Source organism: Rattus norvegicus, chromosome 6 (genome assembly GCF_021556685.1).
Source record: "Rattus norvegicus strain SHRSP/BbbUtx chromosome 6, alternate assembly SHRSP_T2T, whole genome shotgun sequence".
In the NCBI taxonomy this organism is placed as follows: domain Eukaryota; kingdom Metazoa; phylum Chordata; class Mammalia; order Rodentia; family Muridae; genus Rattus; species Rattus norvegicus.
Window position 1 is genome coordinate 109,773,320 of NC_141539.1, and position 16,902 is coordinate 109,790,221.

General features: G+C 45.3%; 1 protein-coding gene across 4 annotated transcripts; it reads left to right on the plus strand.

Moving 5' to 3' along the window:
• Positions 1-1,061: 1,061 nt before the first annotated feature.
• On the plus strand, positions 1,062-7,267 carry Acot3 (acyl-CoA thioesterase 3). 4 transcript variants are annotated; one of them, XM_087553310.1, is made up of 3 exons: positions 1,062-1,627; positions 4,122-4,324; positions 5,916-7,267. In XM_087553310.1, the coding sequence occupies exons 1-3, from the start codon at positions 1,144-1,146 to the stop codon at positions 5,970-5,972; spliced, it is 744 nt and encodes a 247-aa protein (XP_087409436.1). In that variant the 5' UTR covers positions 1,062-1,143; the 3' UTR covers positions 5,973-7,267.
• Positions 7,268-16,902: the final 9,635 nt, after the last annotated feature.

Sequence of the window (16,902 nt, forward strand, 5' to 3'; positions counted from 1 at the left end):
TCCCCCTTCCCTCTACGTGCTCATGGCTGGCCTTTACTTATCCCCCTTTATACCCTTCTTCTCTCATTAAACCTTTCCATGTTGGGAAAAAAAAAAAAAGACATAGCTGTCGTTTTTCTTGTTTACCTCATATTTAGCTCATAGTAGGTGCAGTCTGGAATAGGAATAGGTTATTGTTTTGGGAGTTTTGTTTATTTTTTGGAAGCCACCCTTAAAGTTTGGTCAGCTACAACTAGCTGCATTAGAAGCAAGAATCAATTAATGAGCAACAATGTTTCGTTTGTATTCCTTGGGGAAGGAGCTTCAGGGGAAGGCAGTCTATCTGCCCACCCTGGCGCAGCTTAGCTGTCTCACGCCCAGCAGCAAGCCCCTTTCTTTCTCTATTCCCAACTTCATAGCTTTAACACACTTGGTCTCTGTTTCTAAACAGCAGTGGCCCCTGCTTTTGCAACAAGTCCACTTATGAGACCCTTTCAAATAACCCAGTTTGCCTGAATTTTCTCTCAGCTGAGTTGGACAACACCCGGATTGGCATTAGCACAGTTTTAACCTATCTTGATAAGGAACTGGAAGAGTGCAGGGTGGTGGTCCAGGGCAGTGATCCCGACATTTGGAAGGTAGAAGCCGGAGTTCTAAGCCATCCTTAGTCACACCTCAAGTTCAAGGTCAACTTGAGCCAGATGAACCCTCATCACAAAACAACCACCACCACCATCACCACTACCTGGAAGGTAATTCAGGAGTGGACTCAGCCTGCATGCCAGGAGGTCTGAGTTAAGTAGAAGTGGCTCCAGGTTCCACAAAGACTAGAGAAAGGCTTGGAAAGGGCGTAAAGGGAGGATGGGAAGGAGGCCTTGCTTGGCATGGATCACTAGAATTACAGTTTCCTGATATGTTTTGGTATAATCCGGATTTTTGGAACGATATCTTTTCCAGTCTTTATTTTATACACTATTTCAACAGGCATCAAGTCGTAAAACAAGGTTAATCATTCTGCATCTCCCGCACTGCACTGTAGTATTTAACAAACGCTAGAGGGCTTAGCACAGCGGCTTCCTCCCAGAGAACCCGGAACCGTTTAAAGCTGTAGCAGCAAGTCCAGAGAGGCCTAAAAGTCACAAGCCCCAGCCACAATCTGAAGCAATGCACGCATTTACCACCCAGAACCGGATGGCACCCACAGTGATCCTGGAGCCCGCGGTTGGCTGCCTTTGCGACCAGCCGGTGCACATCACCGTGCGCGGCCTGGGCCCCGAGCAGCCCGTCACGCTGCGCGCGGCCCTGCGCGACGAGAAGGGCGCGCTCTTCCGAGCCCACGCGCGCTACCGCGCCGACGCCCATGGAGTGCTGGACCTGGAGCGCGCGCCCGCGCTGGGCGGCAGCTTCACCGGGCTCGAGCCCATGGGGCTGATCTGGGCCATGGAACCCGAACGGCCTTTCTGGCGTCTGGTCAAGCGCGACGTGCAGACGCCCTTCGTGGTGGAGCTGGAGGTGCTGGACGGACACGAGCCCGACGGCGGGCGGCTGCTGGCGCAGGCGGTGCACGAGCGTCACTTCATGGCTCCCGGGGTGCGGCGCGTGCCGGTGCGCGAGGGCCGGGTGCGCGCCACGCTCTTCCTGCCCCCAGGTGAGCAGCCCTCCCTCCTGTGCTTGCAGTGCGGGATGCTTCAGGGGTGCAGAGCCTGGGCCCCTTCTTCCCTGTCTCATACTTTTCACGGAGCTCCCTGGAAAAGCCTTAAGGACTTGGGTTCATAGCTAGATGAGTCGTGTCCTGAACTGAAGGTCACCGCAGGAGCAGCATCCGACTTTGCTTAGGAAAGTAGAGCATCAGAGCTCCCCCCTCACCCCAAAGTTCTGTAAACTAGGACTCTACACTCTGATAGTAAGACCTACGGGTAGTTGTGCACGGGTTCGCGCTTGGCATCTGTTGCTCTAGAGCAGTCCTTCAGGCAAAGTGGGCCAGCGCAAGCACTGGGAACTCTGGAATCTGAAAGTGCGAGTGTAAAGTGCCAGGGAGTTTTGTTTCTTAGATGGTTTTGATGTAACTCTTTGCCAGCGTAAAAGAGCCACAGATTTGAGAGGGGCTTAAAATCAGAGAATTGCAGAGAGCACTTCTCGGAGATTTGGCCAGTTGTTTTGTGTCCCTTTAAAATGCCAACAGAAATGGCAGTTTACTGAGGGTCTAGGGATAAGGGAGTGGTACTTAGAGAGTAGGTAACATTAATTTTGCAAGGGTGAGTGGCTTAATATAGCTCTAGGATAGGGAAGCGATGTTGAAAACTGAGAACGTGGTTCTTTGGTTAAAAACTTTAAAATACTTTGATGTGTTTACTTGTTTACATATTTCAATAGCAGCAAGAGAAATTCAAGAACTCGAAGTTTTCCATAATAAAAGGTCTCTCCTCCCTGTGAAGTTATTATTATGAGCCTCACGGGCAACTGTGTTTCCTTCCAGTTTGATTTGCCTCCCAATCAGAAAACTATTTTTAAAGCTCAGACTTCCCTAAGGACCCTGTAATGCTTCATTCACAAACCATTGTCTCGTTTACTACAGTTTGTAATCCGTTGGGTGGTCTTCATTCTCCTCATTGCCCTACAGCCCCTGATACCCCGAGGTCCCCTTCATACCTCTGTCTTTCATATTGTACTCAGCAACCCACTGAGAGCCTGAGTCCAGCTTCACTTGTTGGGTTGGTTGGTGTTTTTTGAGACAGGGTTTCTCTGTGGAGCCCTGGCTGTACTGGAACACACAGTGTAGACCAGGCTGGCCTCCCACTCAGAGATCTGCCTGCCTTTGCCTCCCTAGTGCTGGGATTAAAAATGTGCCCCCACCACTCCTTTCCAAAAGCTTCATTTTTAGAATCTGCCAGAAAAACTCTTTTGATGTAGCAGGCCCAACTCCAGGATACTCTCTTCCTCAAATTTCTGAGTGTGTTTGTGGGGTCTAAGAAAACAATTCAGATGCCCAGGAGAGAATGAAGTGTTTCTATCAGTAGCTGGCTTTCTAGACAGTCTGAGACCGTCAAAAATGAGGGGAATCCACAGGTGCTGATGGAGGAGGAAGTAATGGGTGCAGGCAAAACAATAGGGATGTGAGTATGACATCAGTGTTCTAAGAGATCAATTGTTGGTGTTTATAAACAATACGAATAACCTGGGCACATAATCGTCCCATGTGGTCCTAGCTCCTGGACGTGACCGTGGTTATCAGCACCATAATATAAAGCAGAAAAGCATTAACGTCAAGGATTAGTTTTTTAAAAAAGGAAGCAAATTATGATGTATTCCTCAGTGTGTGATCCAGAATACACAGCACCCCACCAGGTTAGAAACAAAAACAACCGTCTGGAGTCTTCAGCGTTAACACTTTACTACACGGAACTTAGTCAAGTGCTTCTCTCGAATGCAAGAGACCCTTTGTTCAATCCCAGCAATGGGGAAGTGGAGGCAGGAAGGACAGGGGTTCAAGGTTATGGAGGCCAGCCTGGGCCACGTAAGACTGTTTCTAAATAAACAAATGCATTTTGCACCAATTAAAATTATCCGAGGAGATTGTAGCAAATGTAGGAGAAATGTAGCTTCCGTCTGTTGGTGTTGGTATGGACCTTGGACATGGAAAGTGGGGATTTTGCAGGAGAACCTATTTTCCAGAGGATTCCAAGACGGCCAGTGATGATTTGATATCGTTCACGCCATCCATTTCTGAGTTGCAAGGTTCAAAAACAGAGGCTGTGTTGCTAAAATGGGAAAGAGCCCTAGTCCAAGCCTTTGCTTTAAGACCATACGGTACCCATGCCACTCCATCCCGGCGCTGGCCACTCAGGGCTGCTGCACATTTAACCCTGTGCTCTGACCTCAGAACACCTGGGTCACCCGCAGGGCTGCGTCTAGGCCACTGAGGGAGCACAGATCCCCCATTTGGCATTTTTAGGAAAGGTAAGGTCCTAGATCTTCATAAATATACCACCCAACAAAGCATATTTTTAAAAACAGAAAAGAGGCTTGGGTTTTCCACGTCTCTCTTCCTGCTCATTAAGAATAAGACACCAAGACATTTGGGCACTAAATCTGCAAGGGGTGGTGGGTTTTGTTTTGTTTTGTTTTTTTCCTTTCTTTCCAAGGGAATGGATCCTTTCCTGGAATCATAGACCTTTTTGGACTTGGAGGCGGCCTTCTGGAGTACCGGGCGAGTCTGCTGGCTGGGAAGGGCTTTGCCGTCATGGCTCTGGCTTATTACAACTACGACGACCTCCCCAAGGACGTGGACATTATCCACCTGGAGTACTTTGAGGAAGCGGTGAACTACCTGCTCAGTCACCCTCAGGTTGGCTGTTACAGTATTTTGGTTTAGCTTTTGGGGTCCTAAATGCCTTGAACCAAAGTTGGATCTGCAACCTAGTTAGCTTGAGGGTTTATAATAATATTTAGTCTCTTCCAAAGCAAAGATTATTTAACTGAGATCATCTCAGGGGGCATGATGAAGGTTGATACTGACAAGTTTGAAATACTCATAGGGTGACCAAACCATCCCGGGTTGCTGAGGGAAGAGGGTTTCTTCCTACGGTGTCTGTTTCGCACCCAAACTGAGGTAGTCATAGGTATTTCTCTCCTTAGCCATGTCACGGTCTTGTGTCTGTGATTTTGGGTCCACCCTCCAGCTTTGTTACAAGCAGTAAAGGACTCATACTTGTGAAGCTGTTAGAATGTGCCTGGCATTTACTGACAAACTTGTAGTGAGCAAATACTAGAGGATGTAGACACAGCATGGCCAGAAGACAAGGCCAGGTCTACACAGTGGGGGGACTGTGAGGGGGGGGGGCATGATTGTAAGATTCCATGTTCATTGGGGGCTGGAGAGACGGCTCAGTGGTTAAGAGCACTGACTGCTCTTCCAGAGGTCCTGAGTTCAACTCCCAGCAACCACATGGTGGCTCACAACCATCTGTAATGGGATCCAATGCCCTCTTCTGGTGTGTCTGAAGTCAGCTACAGTGTACTCACATGAAATAAGTCTTTAAAAACAAACAAAAAAGATTCCATGTTCATGAAAGTAACAGAACTGATAAGGAGCCACTCAAGCGAGATAAAGGGGAAGCCTCATTCTGAAGACAAACATGACCTGCTGTTACCTGTCTAGATCAGTCTAGCAGTTATGACTTTGTAAACATTTCTGTGCCCATTACCACTTACGTACTAGGAAGAAAGTGAATACAGAAAGAAATGAAGAATGACCCGGAGTCTCCCCAGGTGGCTTCTGTTGGTTTCCCTTTTGCTCATACACAGCTGACTGTGATTTTATAAAGCACAGTGCACAATGTCTGCAAGGTAGCTACTTAATTACCTCACAGGTTCTCTGGAGGAAAAACTGTTACTTTTTAAAAAGAGAACCTTTTCTCTGAAAAATAGGCTCTTCCTCAGTATTTCCTGCGCACCTTGTCACCTTTCACTAGGAATGTCGCCTAGGTTTAATTCCACACTTCTCCAGTTCCATGAACTTCTGTCCAGTGCAGGGGGCGCTGATGGATAAGGGGGTTCAGGCTAAATAGTGAGTTGTTTCTCGACTTGTATGAATGCCTCTAGTGACATTATCACATTCAGAGATTGACTGTGATTTTGCATGGGAGTGGCAGGTAGACTCTGAGCTTGGCAGATGCCCAATCACCCTTCCAAAGTCAGGATGGTACAGAGTCAGACTCAGGGCCACCCGATGTCCAGAAGTGGGTGATTCCCAATGATTCATTCACTGTGCTGCCTTTCATGTGGGTTCATTCTTCTTCTTTTCTGTCTGTGTCTTTCTCAGGTAAAAGGTTCAGGAGTTGGGGTGCTTGGCATTTCCAAGGGGGGTGAACTTGGCTTTGCCATGGCCACCTTCCTGAAAAATATCACAGCTGCTGTCATTATCAATGGCTCTGTAGCCAACGTCGGTGGAACCTTACAGTACAGGGATGAGACCATACTCCCGGTGGGCATGAGCACCAAACGAATCAAGAGGATCAAAGATGGCCTCAAAGACATTGTGGATGCCCTGAACAATCCTCTGGAAGGAGCTGACCAGAAGAGCTTGATCCCTGTGGAAAGGTCTGACACAACCTTCCTGTTCCTCGTTGGTCAGGATGACCACAACTGGAAGAGCGAGTTCTATGCCAGAGAGGCCTCCAAACGCTTGCAGGCCCATGGGAAGGAGAAGCCCCAGATCATCTGTTACCCAGAGACAGGCCACTATATTGAGCCTCCTTATTTCCCCTTGTGTAAGGCTTCCCTGCACAGCCTGGTGGGCGGTCCTGTCATCTGGGGAGGGGAGCCCAGGGCTCACGCCATGGCCCAGGTTGATGCTTGGCAGCAACTCCAGACTTTTTTCCACAAACATTTGGGTGGGGAAAAGAAGACAATCCCAGCAAAACTGTGATTTTTATTTAAGTTTTATTTTACTTAAGATCTCTGATGCTACTCTCTCCTGGGGAAGCCTCCACTGTTTTGTGTGTGTGTGTGTGTGTGTGTGTGTGTGTGTTTCTCTTTTACATCAATGTAGTGTCTTCCTTCCTCCAACATTCTTTTAAACTGCAGGCCTCACTGATAAGTCTTGGAGGGGAGTGATTATAGAGAAACATAAGGCACGGCAAAAGCTGGTCTCTTGCTGAGGCCCAGGCTGCCAGTGCGCTGTAGCCTGAGAGAAAGGCCAAGTCACTGCTAAATCCTGGACTTCAGGGATTACTTGCTAAATGGCTGGTTAAAGACAAACAGATGGTTACCTGCTGCTTAGACAAACATCAAAAAGAACTGGGCAGATGGCTAACCAGTTAAGGGCCCACACTACTCCTATAGGACCCAAGTTCAGTTCCCAGCACCAGGACCAAGCAGCTATCAATTGACTACAACTCCAGCTCTGAGAGATACAGGGCTCTGCATTCATCTGACCTCCTTGGGCACCCATACCCATGTGTTCATACACACATGTACACACACACACACACACACACACACACACACACACACACACGTACACATGCCCCATACACACACACACACACACACACACATACACATGAACAAAAACACATGGTTTAGAATGCATAAACAAGGACTGGAGAGATGGCTCAGCGGTTAAGAGCACCGACTGCTCTTCCAGAGGTCCTGAGCTCGAATTCCAGCAACCACATGGTGGCTCACAACCATCTGTAGTGGGATCTGATGCCCTCTTCTGGTGTGTCTGAAGACAGCTACAGTGTACTTATATATAATAAATGAATAAATCTTTAGAATGCATAAACATCTGGGCAGTGGTGACACACACCTTTCATCTTAGCACTGGGAGTGGGGGTGAGGCGATGGGAATGGGGCGTGGGGACAGAGGCAGGGGGATCTCTGCAAGTTGGAGGGCAGCCTGGTCTACAGAGGGAGTTCCAGGTGGGTTCCACTGGGTGTAGATTTGTATATACAGACTGTCACATGCTGTCGCCTCCACATAGCACACTACAATCACTCAGCATTTATGCTGTAGTTCCCATTCTAAGCGATCTGCAAGTGACTTAAAAGTTAGACGTGTATTATGTGGAAATACTATTCCCCATGAGCCATTGCAGACTTGCCGTCTGTATCAAATGCTCATGACTACCAGTGAGCACCTCTAACAGCAAACGAGCTGTGACCTCAGAGGTGAGTTTCTCCCTTTGGGATGGAATTACCATCTTAGCCACCAACTAATAAGAGCCAAAAATTATCAAATTTCAAAGGAGATTTGGTTTCCATCTTGGCTTTTCTTTTGGATGAATAAGGATTTTTTTTTCCTGAGCAAACAAATTATGTTAGGTTCCTGTTTATGCACAGACACATGCCACAGACCACCCCAGCTGGGTGTGGAGGTCCCTGGGCTGAGGGTCCTCGAAGACTAGGTGGGTAAGGATTTGGCGGTAACAAACACAGAGGCAGTTTGAGTCTGAGGATATGCTACAGCTCTCAAGCAAGGGTTTTTATGCTTAAAGAAACAGGTATCACCACTCTGAAAAGATGTGTTCAGTGAAGCATCCAGTAGGACACTGTCAGATTCATTCGGCATAGGAAATACAAAATCATTCAAGTATTACAACTTCAATGACGCAGTCGTGGAGGGAACAGGTGACATCATTATCACGTGACACAATAAAGCACAAGAATCACTGGTTGCTGTTGGCATCCTTCCGAGAGCAGCTTCATAAGATCTTCATGGGCACTTGTTAGCAACATCTAATTCCTAAACAGGTTCATACATTTTTAGGGCAATCGTTATCTAACATCTAGTATGATTTAAAACTATTTTTAATTCTTTTAAAAGTAATGCTTTCTTTACCAATATGCCAAACCCCACCTCTGACGACAGGCGCATAACCATACAAAATCACTTATTGTTGGAAAAGTTTTTATCTGTCTTACCACTATTATGTGATTTTGTAAATGATTTGTGACACAAAACACCTACTTCTCCGCTAATACGGTCATAAAGTCCCAGGCTAGGCTATCAGGAACATTTTGTGAGTAAGAAAGAGAAATAGAAAAAGATAGGACAGACAAGTTGCCATGAGAACTACGACTCAATATTTTTCTCCAGCCAAGAGTTCCACAACCGGTTCCAGGAGGCCGCCTTCTTTTGAAGTTTTTGCCTCAGTCTGTGGAACTTGTCACACAGAATCTACTGGGGTTGGCGTGGCAGGCACACAAGATTTTGTCGCTTCAAAACTTGATAAAACATTATCTAGCTTAATTATACAAGTAATTTTACCAATGATAAACACGTATATAGTAGTATCATTAGATACACATAGTTCCAAGATAATAAACATTTCTTAAGCCTTAATATTTAAAATAAAAGTACTTCGATGGTTAACATGCCTTGTTTCCTTAATATTCTTTTAAACTTGTAAATAATTTATTAATTGGGTGAAGGTTTTGTTGTTGTTTCAGAGGTAGAATCTTGCTGCGTAGCCCAGGCTTGCCTGAAACTAACTATGTAGCCCAGGCTGTCCTTGAATTCATGATCCTCCAACTTCAGCTTCCTGGGTGCTACAATTATAGGTCTATGCAACCCTGCCTGCCTTTTCCTGTTCCCTTCCCACTCCCACACCAACAGATTTTTGTTTTAATGTGCGTATGTACGTGCCTGGTGCCCTCAGAGGCCGGATTTTCTGGGACTGGAGTTACAGGTAGCCATAAGCTGCCCTGTAGAGCTCTTAACTACTCAGCCATCTCCTCAGCACCACATAGTCTTCTCTTTCATTTTAGGTTTTTAGGGGGATTTGTGTTTTCCTTTTTTTTTTTTTTTTGGTGTTTTTTTTTTTTAATGTATGAATGTTTTGCTTACATGGAGGGCTGTGCACTACATGTGTATGGTGCCCTTAGAGACAAGAAAGGGACATTGGGTCCCCTGGAACTAGAGCTATAGGTAGGTGGTTGTGAGACGCTGTGTAGGTGCTGAAAATGAAACCCAGGTCATCTGGAAAAGCAGCCAGTGCTCTTAACTGTCAAACTGGCCTTCCAGTCCTGGTGTTCTTTGGAGTTTTTGTTTGTTTGTTTTTGTTTTTGACACAGGGACTATGTAGCCCTGACTGTCCTGGGTCTCACTATGTCGACCAAGCCAAGCCGGCCTCGAACTCAGCTCATAGAGATCTGCCCACCTCTGTCTCCTGAGAGCTAGACTTAAAGGTATGTACCACAGTCCAAGGCTCTTGGAGTTCTTTGTAAAGTAAGCGATTCCTGATGATTCTTCGCCTTAAAACTCAAAAATAGAGTCTGGAGAGATGATTCCGCAGTTAAGAGCATTTTCTGCTTATCCAGAAAATCCAAGTTTGTTCTCAGCACCCATACTGGGGTCTCTATGAGTTCAAGGCCAGCCTGGTCTACATAGTGAGTCCCAGGGCTACACAGTGAGACCCTGCCTCAAAAATACAACAAAAGATTAGGAAAATGGTAGGCCCAGAGGCTCTGTGATGGAAACGCTCAAGTGTGCTCTCAGTGGAGCATCCCACAGGACAGGTGGCGTTTATTGGCACAAAGATGCACTTCACTGGACAGAAAAGGGTAGAAAGAGTAGATATAATTAATTCTTGCATTTTACGAAACCATTATCTTGTAAAAGACCCACATGTACACCGATGAGAAAGCAAAGAACTCAGCAGTGGCCCATCAGAGGAGTGGACCTTACCTAACCCTCTCACTGCATGGTACTTTCTAGTCAGATCCAAGACGTGAAGGGAGAAGATGGGCTCCCTTTCTGAAGTGCTTTCTTCCACACAACTCCTGGGGCCGCTCTTCATGGACACGAGGGTGAAGGAGCCACTAAACAAACCCACGGAGACAAACGTCTCTCTGAAACAATGCCAGTGCGGCCCTACAGGAAAGGAGCTAAAAGCCCTTAAAGCCCAATGCACCCGTCTTAGAAACAACTCTGAAAGTTCATCGAGCACGGCACATGGTCTCCAACGGACCTCCGAGGCCTGGGCATTGTCCTGGTACCTCCTCCTCACACATGTGCAAACATGGAGTCATTATTTGTACTCTCAGCCACTTGATTAGAGTCTTTTCTTATGAACAGCCCACTGCCTGCCTCCCTCTGCACAACCAAGAAATCCGTTAATACTAAACCAGGGAGAGCTCTGTGGTTGCTGATCCTACGGCTACTGGAATGCACCACTGCGCTGCCAAAACCTGGTTAGCAAAGTATAGGAAAACCTTGTCTTTACGTTGGCCAAAAGTCCTGTGTGCAGAATTGAAGAGCTAAGAGCCACCCTTTGAATTAAAAGAACTCACCAATCAAAGTGGCCACTGGACTCCCTACACATTTGCCTCACTTGTCTTCTACCTCAGATTAACAAAGGCATATGTTCAATGCTATGAAGCTATAATTAAGATTATAGACAAAGAATACTATGACACGGGGCTGGAGAGATGGCTCTGAGGTTGGGAGCACTGATTGCTCTTCCAGAGGTCCTGAGTTCAAATCCCAGCAACCACATGGTGGCTCACAACCATCTGTAATGAGATCTGATGCCCTCTTCTGGTGTGTCTGAAGACAGCTACAGGGTACTTATATATAATAAATAAATCTTAAAAAAAAAAAAAAGAATACTATGACACAATGTATTGAGCTAAGCACTGAACTCACGTGAGACTGAAAAGGGGATAGGTGTTAAAATGGGCGCTGCCTTAGCTTTAAAAAAGGCTTACATCTTTTAAAAGGTTAGATTATAGGACAAATTAATAATATATTAAAGTGGGGTTGGGGATTTGGCTCAGTGGTAGAGCGCTTGCCTAGCAAGCGCAAGGCCCTGGGTTCGATCCCCAGCTCCGAAAAAAAAGAATAGAAAAAAAAATAATATATTAAAGTTTGACCATATGAAGACATAACCTTCATTCCTCCCATTTTGTTAGAAACATAAATATAACGGATTCAATTGTCTTTTTATAAACTGATAAATTTATATTTTTTTATTTTGGCTCATGATTAAATTTTTTTTTCTTTTTTTTTTTTCGGGGCTGGGGATTGAACCCAGGACCTTGCGCTTCCTAGGCAAGCACTCTACCACTGAGCCAAATTCCCAACCCCATGATTAAATTTTGAAATGTAAACCACACCACTGTGATACCTAGATATTTAATACATGGTACACCCGTTCACTTGCAGTATGTTGGTTGTGTCCTCAAGCCAAAATCCCCCCAAGGAGGGCAGGAGAGAGAGTTCAGTGGTTAAGAGCACTGACTGCTCTTCCAGAGGTCCTGAGTTCAAATCCCAGCAACCACATGGTGGCTCACAACCATCTGTAATGGGATCCGATGCGCTCTTCTGGTGTGCATGAAGACAGCAACAGTGTACTTATATATAATAAATAGATAATCTAAACCCCATAAGAACATTTATAAATAAATGAGCACTCACAAAAATTAAAATTGTTAAGATTACAGGAATTAACCCCATACTTTTGCTGAGCTGATTTTAAATCTGTTAACAGAACTAAAATGAAGATGTCTTTATAACTGATAGCAAATCCTTTTTCCTGTGTTTGCTGTCCAGGAAGAATTGTATTCTTGCAAATGCAGTACCATATCCATTGCTTCCTGATTCTCAAGTACAGTAATTTAGCTCGAAGGGCTTTTTTTTTTTTTTTTTTTTTTACCTCGACAATGAAGAAAACTTGAAAGAATGACCACAGTGGCCTAATATTGCAATTGTCATCATTAGATGAAGATAATGTTTTAAAGGAATATATTAGGGGAACATACATTAGATAAATGTTTACAAATGAACTGCTTGTCTTTTTTTATAAAATGATGAATTGTGTTACATGATGCATAAAATCTGAGTCGTTTTAAAAAGTAGGTCATAGTGCCGAGACATCACTCGCTAAATTAAATTCAAGTCTCCCCGCTTTCTTAAACTTCATATGAAACGTAGGTGTAGCTGATTATATCCATGAATGTCTGCTATACTTAAACTTTTTTGTATAAGAAAACATATGAGGGAGCTGCAGAGACAGCTCAGCGGTTAAGGGCACTGACTGCTCTTCCAGAGGTCACGAGTTCAATCCAAGCAACCACATGGTGGCGCACTATCATTTGTAATGGGATCCCACGCCCCCTTCTGATGTGTCTGAAGACAGCAACATATACATACTTATATATATAAAATAAATAAATCTTTTTTTTTTAAAGAAAGAAAACATGAGTCTGGAAACCAAGAAATATGTTTATTTGTTGAGATTACTTCTTCCTGGGTCTTTATGGAAATATAAGCTACTAAGGAGGGAAGAGATGGCCCAGTGGTTAGCCAGAGGACTCCAGTTCAGCTCCCAGTAACCGGGGGGGGGGGGGGGGGGGGGGGTTACAACTGTCTGAAACTTCAGTTCCAGGGAATCTGATGCCCTCTTCTAGCCTTCACAGGCACCAGGCGTGCACACAGTACACAAATATACGTGCAGGTAAAATACCCACCCACACATCTTTTTTATTTAATTTTATTTTATATACATTGGTGTGGGAGTGTCAGATCCCCCTGGAATTGGAGTTACAGACGGTTGTGAGTTACCATGTGGGTGCTGGGAATTGAACCCGGATCCTCTGGAAGAGCAGCCAGTGTTCTTCAAAGACACTTAGAGTTAACAGTTTCGATAAACACATAATTCCAAATAAAGAAATACAAGTATATTATTTAATAAAGAAAACAAAAGAAAGTATGAAATCTGTCCTTTTTACCTTTCAAGAGTTGTTGTCATGTCCTAGTGAATGATTTTCACACCTAATGACCTCTGTAGACCAAGCAATGCCCACTTCTAGAACCTGGATGGTGACTACCACACAAACCTACTTACAGAAGCAGAGGACCAAGGGACTGAGGGGAGAATCTGGGTCATGACTTTAGAACAAGAGCAGCACACAAATCCCCCCTGGCCAGCAGGAACTGGCCTTGTCCACCCCTGTGAGGAACAAACAACTGCCATGGCACACGGAAATCCTCAGCGTAGGAGCTAGCAGCAAGCTTGCATCGGGCAAAGGAAGGGCATCAACTGTGAGCTGGGGCTGCAGAGGCCCGTGTGACCAGTGTCCTGCGAGGAGTAGCTGCACGGTGCCATGCAGCCTCTCCCACCCAGGAGACAGCGCCAGGAAGTTGCCTTCCAGCATGGAGATTACACTCTTTAACTGAGAAAACGAGTAATTTTGTCTGTTTTTTTTTTTTTAATGTTTCAAAACATAGGTCAGAGAGGTAAAATTCAGTTACCAGGACCTACACAGTAGGAAGGTAAGAAGAGACTCCCAAAGTGATCGTCTGACCACTACACATTGCATTACAGCCAACAGGCACGAAAGCATGCATTCATAACATTCACCAAATACATGTACTGTTTAAAGTTTTCTAAAACCATTTTCTGTTAATTTCAAAATGGGGCAAATGAGACTGTGGATCAGGACAAAGCCCTTGCCTGAACGCCTGACAACCTGAGTTCAACCCCAGGGACCCACGTGAAAGGTGAAAGAAATTCAACTCTGGAAAAGCTGTCTTCTGGCCTCTGTACCTGTTCTACTGCCTACATACCTGCCACAGTGCACACACACACGCACGCATGCACTCACACACACTCAATGATCAATACAAGGGTTTTTTTATATATAAATACATGTTTTTAGAAAATAACTTTTCAAAATATAAATTTAAGGAAAGAGTAAGGGGCTAGAGAGATGGCTCTGCGGTTAAGAGCTGTTCTTCCAGAGGTCGTGAGTTCAATTCCCAGCAACCACATGGTGGCTCACAAGCATCTGTAAGGGGATCTGGCGCCCTCTTCTGGCCTGCAGATGTATATGTAGCTGAACACTCAAACACTTAAAAAAGAAAAGGGGAGGGAGGGAGGGAGGTAGGGAGTGAGGAAGAAAAGAAAAAAAGTCGGTCTAGTTAAGAAAAAAAAGATTAAGGATGATTCCCCCAGGAATTATGCTAAAGCTGGTTAAATAAATCTACAGAATTCAGTCTCCATTACTGGGGGGCTAGCAAGGCGGTATTAAGATGGTTTGCATATGCTTGGTCCAGGGAGTGGCACTATTATTAGGAGGTATGGCCTTGTTGGAGGAAGTGTGTCACTGTACTGTGGGGGTGGGCTTGGAGACCCTCCTCCTAGCTGCCTGGGGATGCTCAGTCTGTTCCTGGCTTCCTTCGGGTGAAGATGTAGAACTCTCAGCTCCTCCTGCACCATGCCTGCCTGGATGCTGCCATGCTCCCGCCTTGATGATAATGGACTGAACCTCTGAACCTGTGAGCCAGCCCCAATGAAATGTTGTCCTTTATTTTTTTTATATAAGATTTATTCATTTATTATATATAAGTACACTGTAGCTGTCTTCAGATACACCAGAAGAGGGCATCGGATCTCTTTACAGATGGTTGTGAGCCACCATGTGGTTGCTGGGAATTGAACTCAGGACCTCTGGAAGAGTAGTCGGTGTTCTTAACCGCTGAGCCATCTCTCCAGCCCCAAATGTTGTCCTTTATAAAACTTACATTGGTCATGGTATCTGTTCACAACAATAAAACCCTAAGACAAGAACTAATAGAATTGATTGATTAATTAATTAATTAATTAACAGAGTTTACAACAATACACCATGGCCAAAAGCAACTTGGGGAGAAAGGGTTTATTTCACTCACAGTTCCATAAAACAGTTCATCATCAATAACTATGAGGGCAGGAACCTGGAGGCAGGAGCTGAAGCAGAGGCCATGGAGGGGTGCTGCCTACTGGCTTGCTCAGCCTGCTTTCTTATAGAACCCAGGACCTCATCGATCACTAATTAAGAAAATACCCTACAGCTGGATCTCATGGAGGCATTTTTTTACAGTTGAGGCTCCCTTCTATCTGATGAATCTATCTTGTGTCAAGTTGACAGGACAAGTGACCCCTTGTTGACCTGACACACAGACACCACTTTTCAATTAGAACCTTTCCCTCTCTCATTTATCCCCACGATGGAACATTAATATTGATGTCACGATATAAGACAGGAGTAGCTTTAAAAGTCCTTACAAATCCAAACACATTAAAAGTTTAGTCTCCTTAACATATCCAATCTCAGGGGCTGGGGATTTAGCTCAGTGGTAGAGTGCTTACCTAGAAAGCCCAAGGCCCTGGGGGAAAAAAAAAAAGAACCAAGAAACATATCCAATCTCTTTAAACGTTCGCAGTCTTTCTGTAAGGGAGGGCAGCCCCGCAGAGTCTGTACAGGACACATCCGAACACCAAATTTTCAGCACAAAGGAGAAGAGGCTGCAAAGGCAGGCAGCAGGCAGGCAGGCAGCAAGCAGAAGCAAGCAGGAGTAAGCAGGTGTTTCTGCAGGAGTGAGCTTTTAAGGAGAAGATGGGAGGGGTTGGGGATTTAGTTCAGTGGTAGAGCGCTTGCCTAGCAAGCGCAAGGCCCTGGGTTCGGTCCCCAGCTCCGAAAAGAAAAGAAAAAAAAAAAAAAAAGGAGAAGATGGGAGTCCGTGCTAGGACTAGTTGGTAAACAGAGCCTGGATGGAGCAGCCAAATAATAAATTTTGATTGTTGGACCTTGGTGTTTACCCTGAGGAATGAGTCTGTGGCCAAACAAGGGAATAGATCTTGGGGCAGGCTTTAGGAATGTAACGTAATTTTTTTTTTTTTAGCAAGGCAGAGGGAAAGAAGAAAAGGGCAAACCCGTCAGTGCCATATTTGCCTTGCTGGGGCGGGGCCTGTGTCTGCCATGCCTGGTCTGGCTAGAGCCCTTCATTTTCAGATGTGACTCCTGTAAAATCAAAATTAAGGTAAACAATTCCTTCAAAAGGTAAGAAGCAGCGCACAGTCACAGTCTGAACAAAACAAGACTGCCGGGGTTGGTCTGGTGCTATGCACACAAATGCTAAGTTCTGAACCCCAAGGTCTGCTCGCAGTCCAGACCAGTGAATTTATAAATTCTCACATATACCGGCTTTTGTCATGTAAACCTTGCTCCCCAATTTAAAGTTGATTGGTTAATAAAAGACCAGAGCCTGTGGTTGGGCAATAGAGAGAGGAAGGTGAGACCTGAGTGTTGCAATAAAAATTTTAAAAGGGCACGACAGGTTCCCGCGCGTCACTGCTCCATGCTGGCCCCCTGGTACTCTGGGATCCCAGGTAGTCACTCCCTGGTGCTAGTTCTGGCACCGTAGAGCCATACAGAACTAACATTAACTTATCTCAGCCATGGCTGGTTCCAGTGTGGCACCACGCCACGTTAGCCTACCTATCTTCTAGCCCCAACGGTCTCTCCGCTCTCATTGCTAGTCACGATGGCAATCCCTGACCAGCCAGGAACTCTGGTCCCAGATACCGGGTAACATTAAGACTCAACAAACTGTAACCCAACAATCAGATTTATGTAGTAAGTTTTCAATCTATG

Bases quoted from the DNA above. Each gene is read 5' to 3' on its own strand.
- Acot3 (XM_087553309.1), top strand. From the start codon at position 1,144: ATGCACGCATTTACCACCCAGAACCGGATGGCACCCACAGTGATCCTG. The intron at 1,628-4,148 runs GTGAGCAGCCCT...CTGGAATCATAG, and splicing joins CACGCTCTTCCTGCCCCCAG to ACCTTTTTGGACTTGGAGGC. The intron at 4,325-5,800 runs GTTGGCTGTTAC...TGTCTTTCTCAG, and splicing joins ACCTGCTCAGTCACCCTCAG to GTAAAAGGTTCAGGAGTTGG.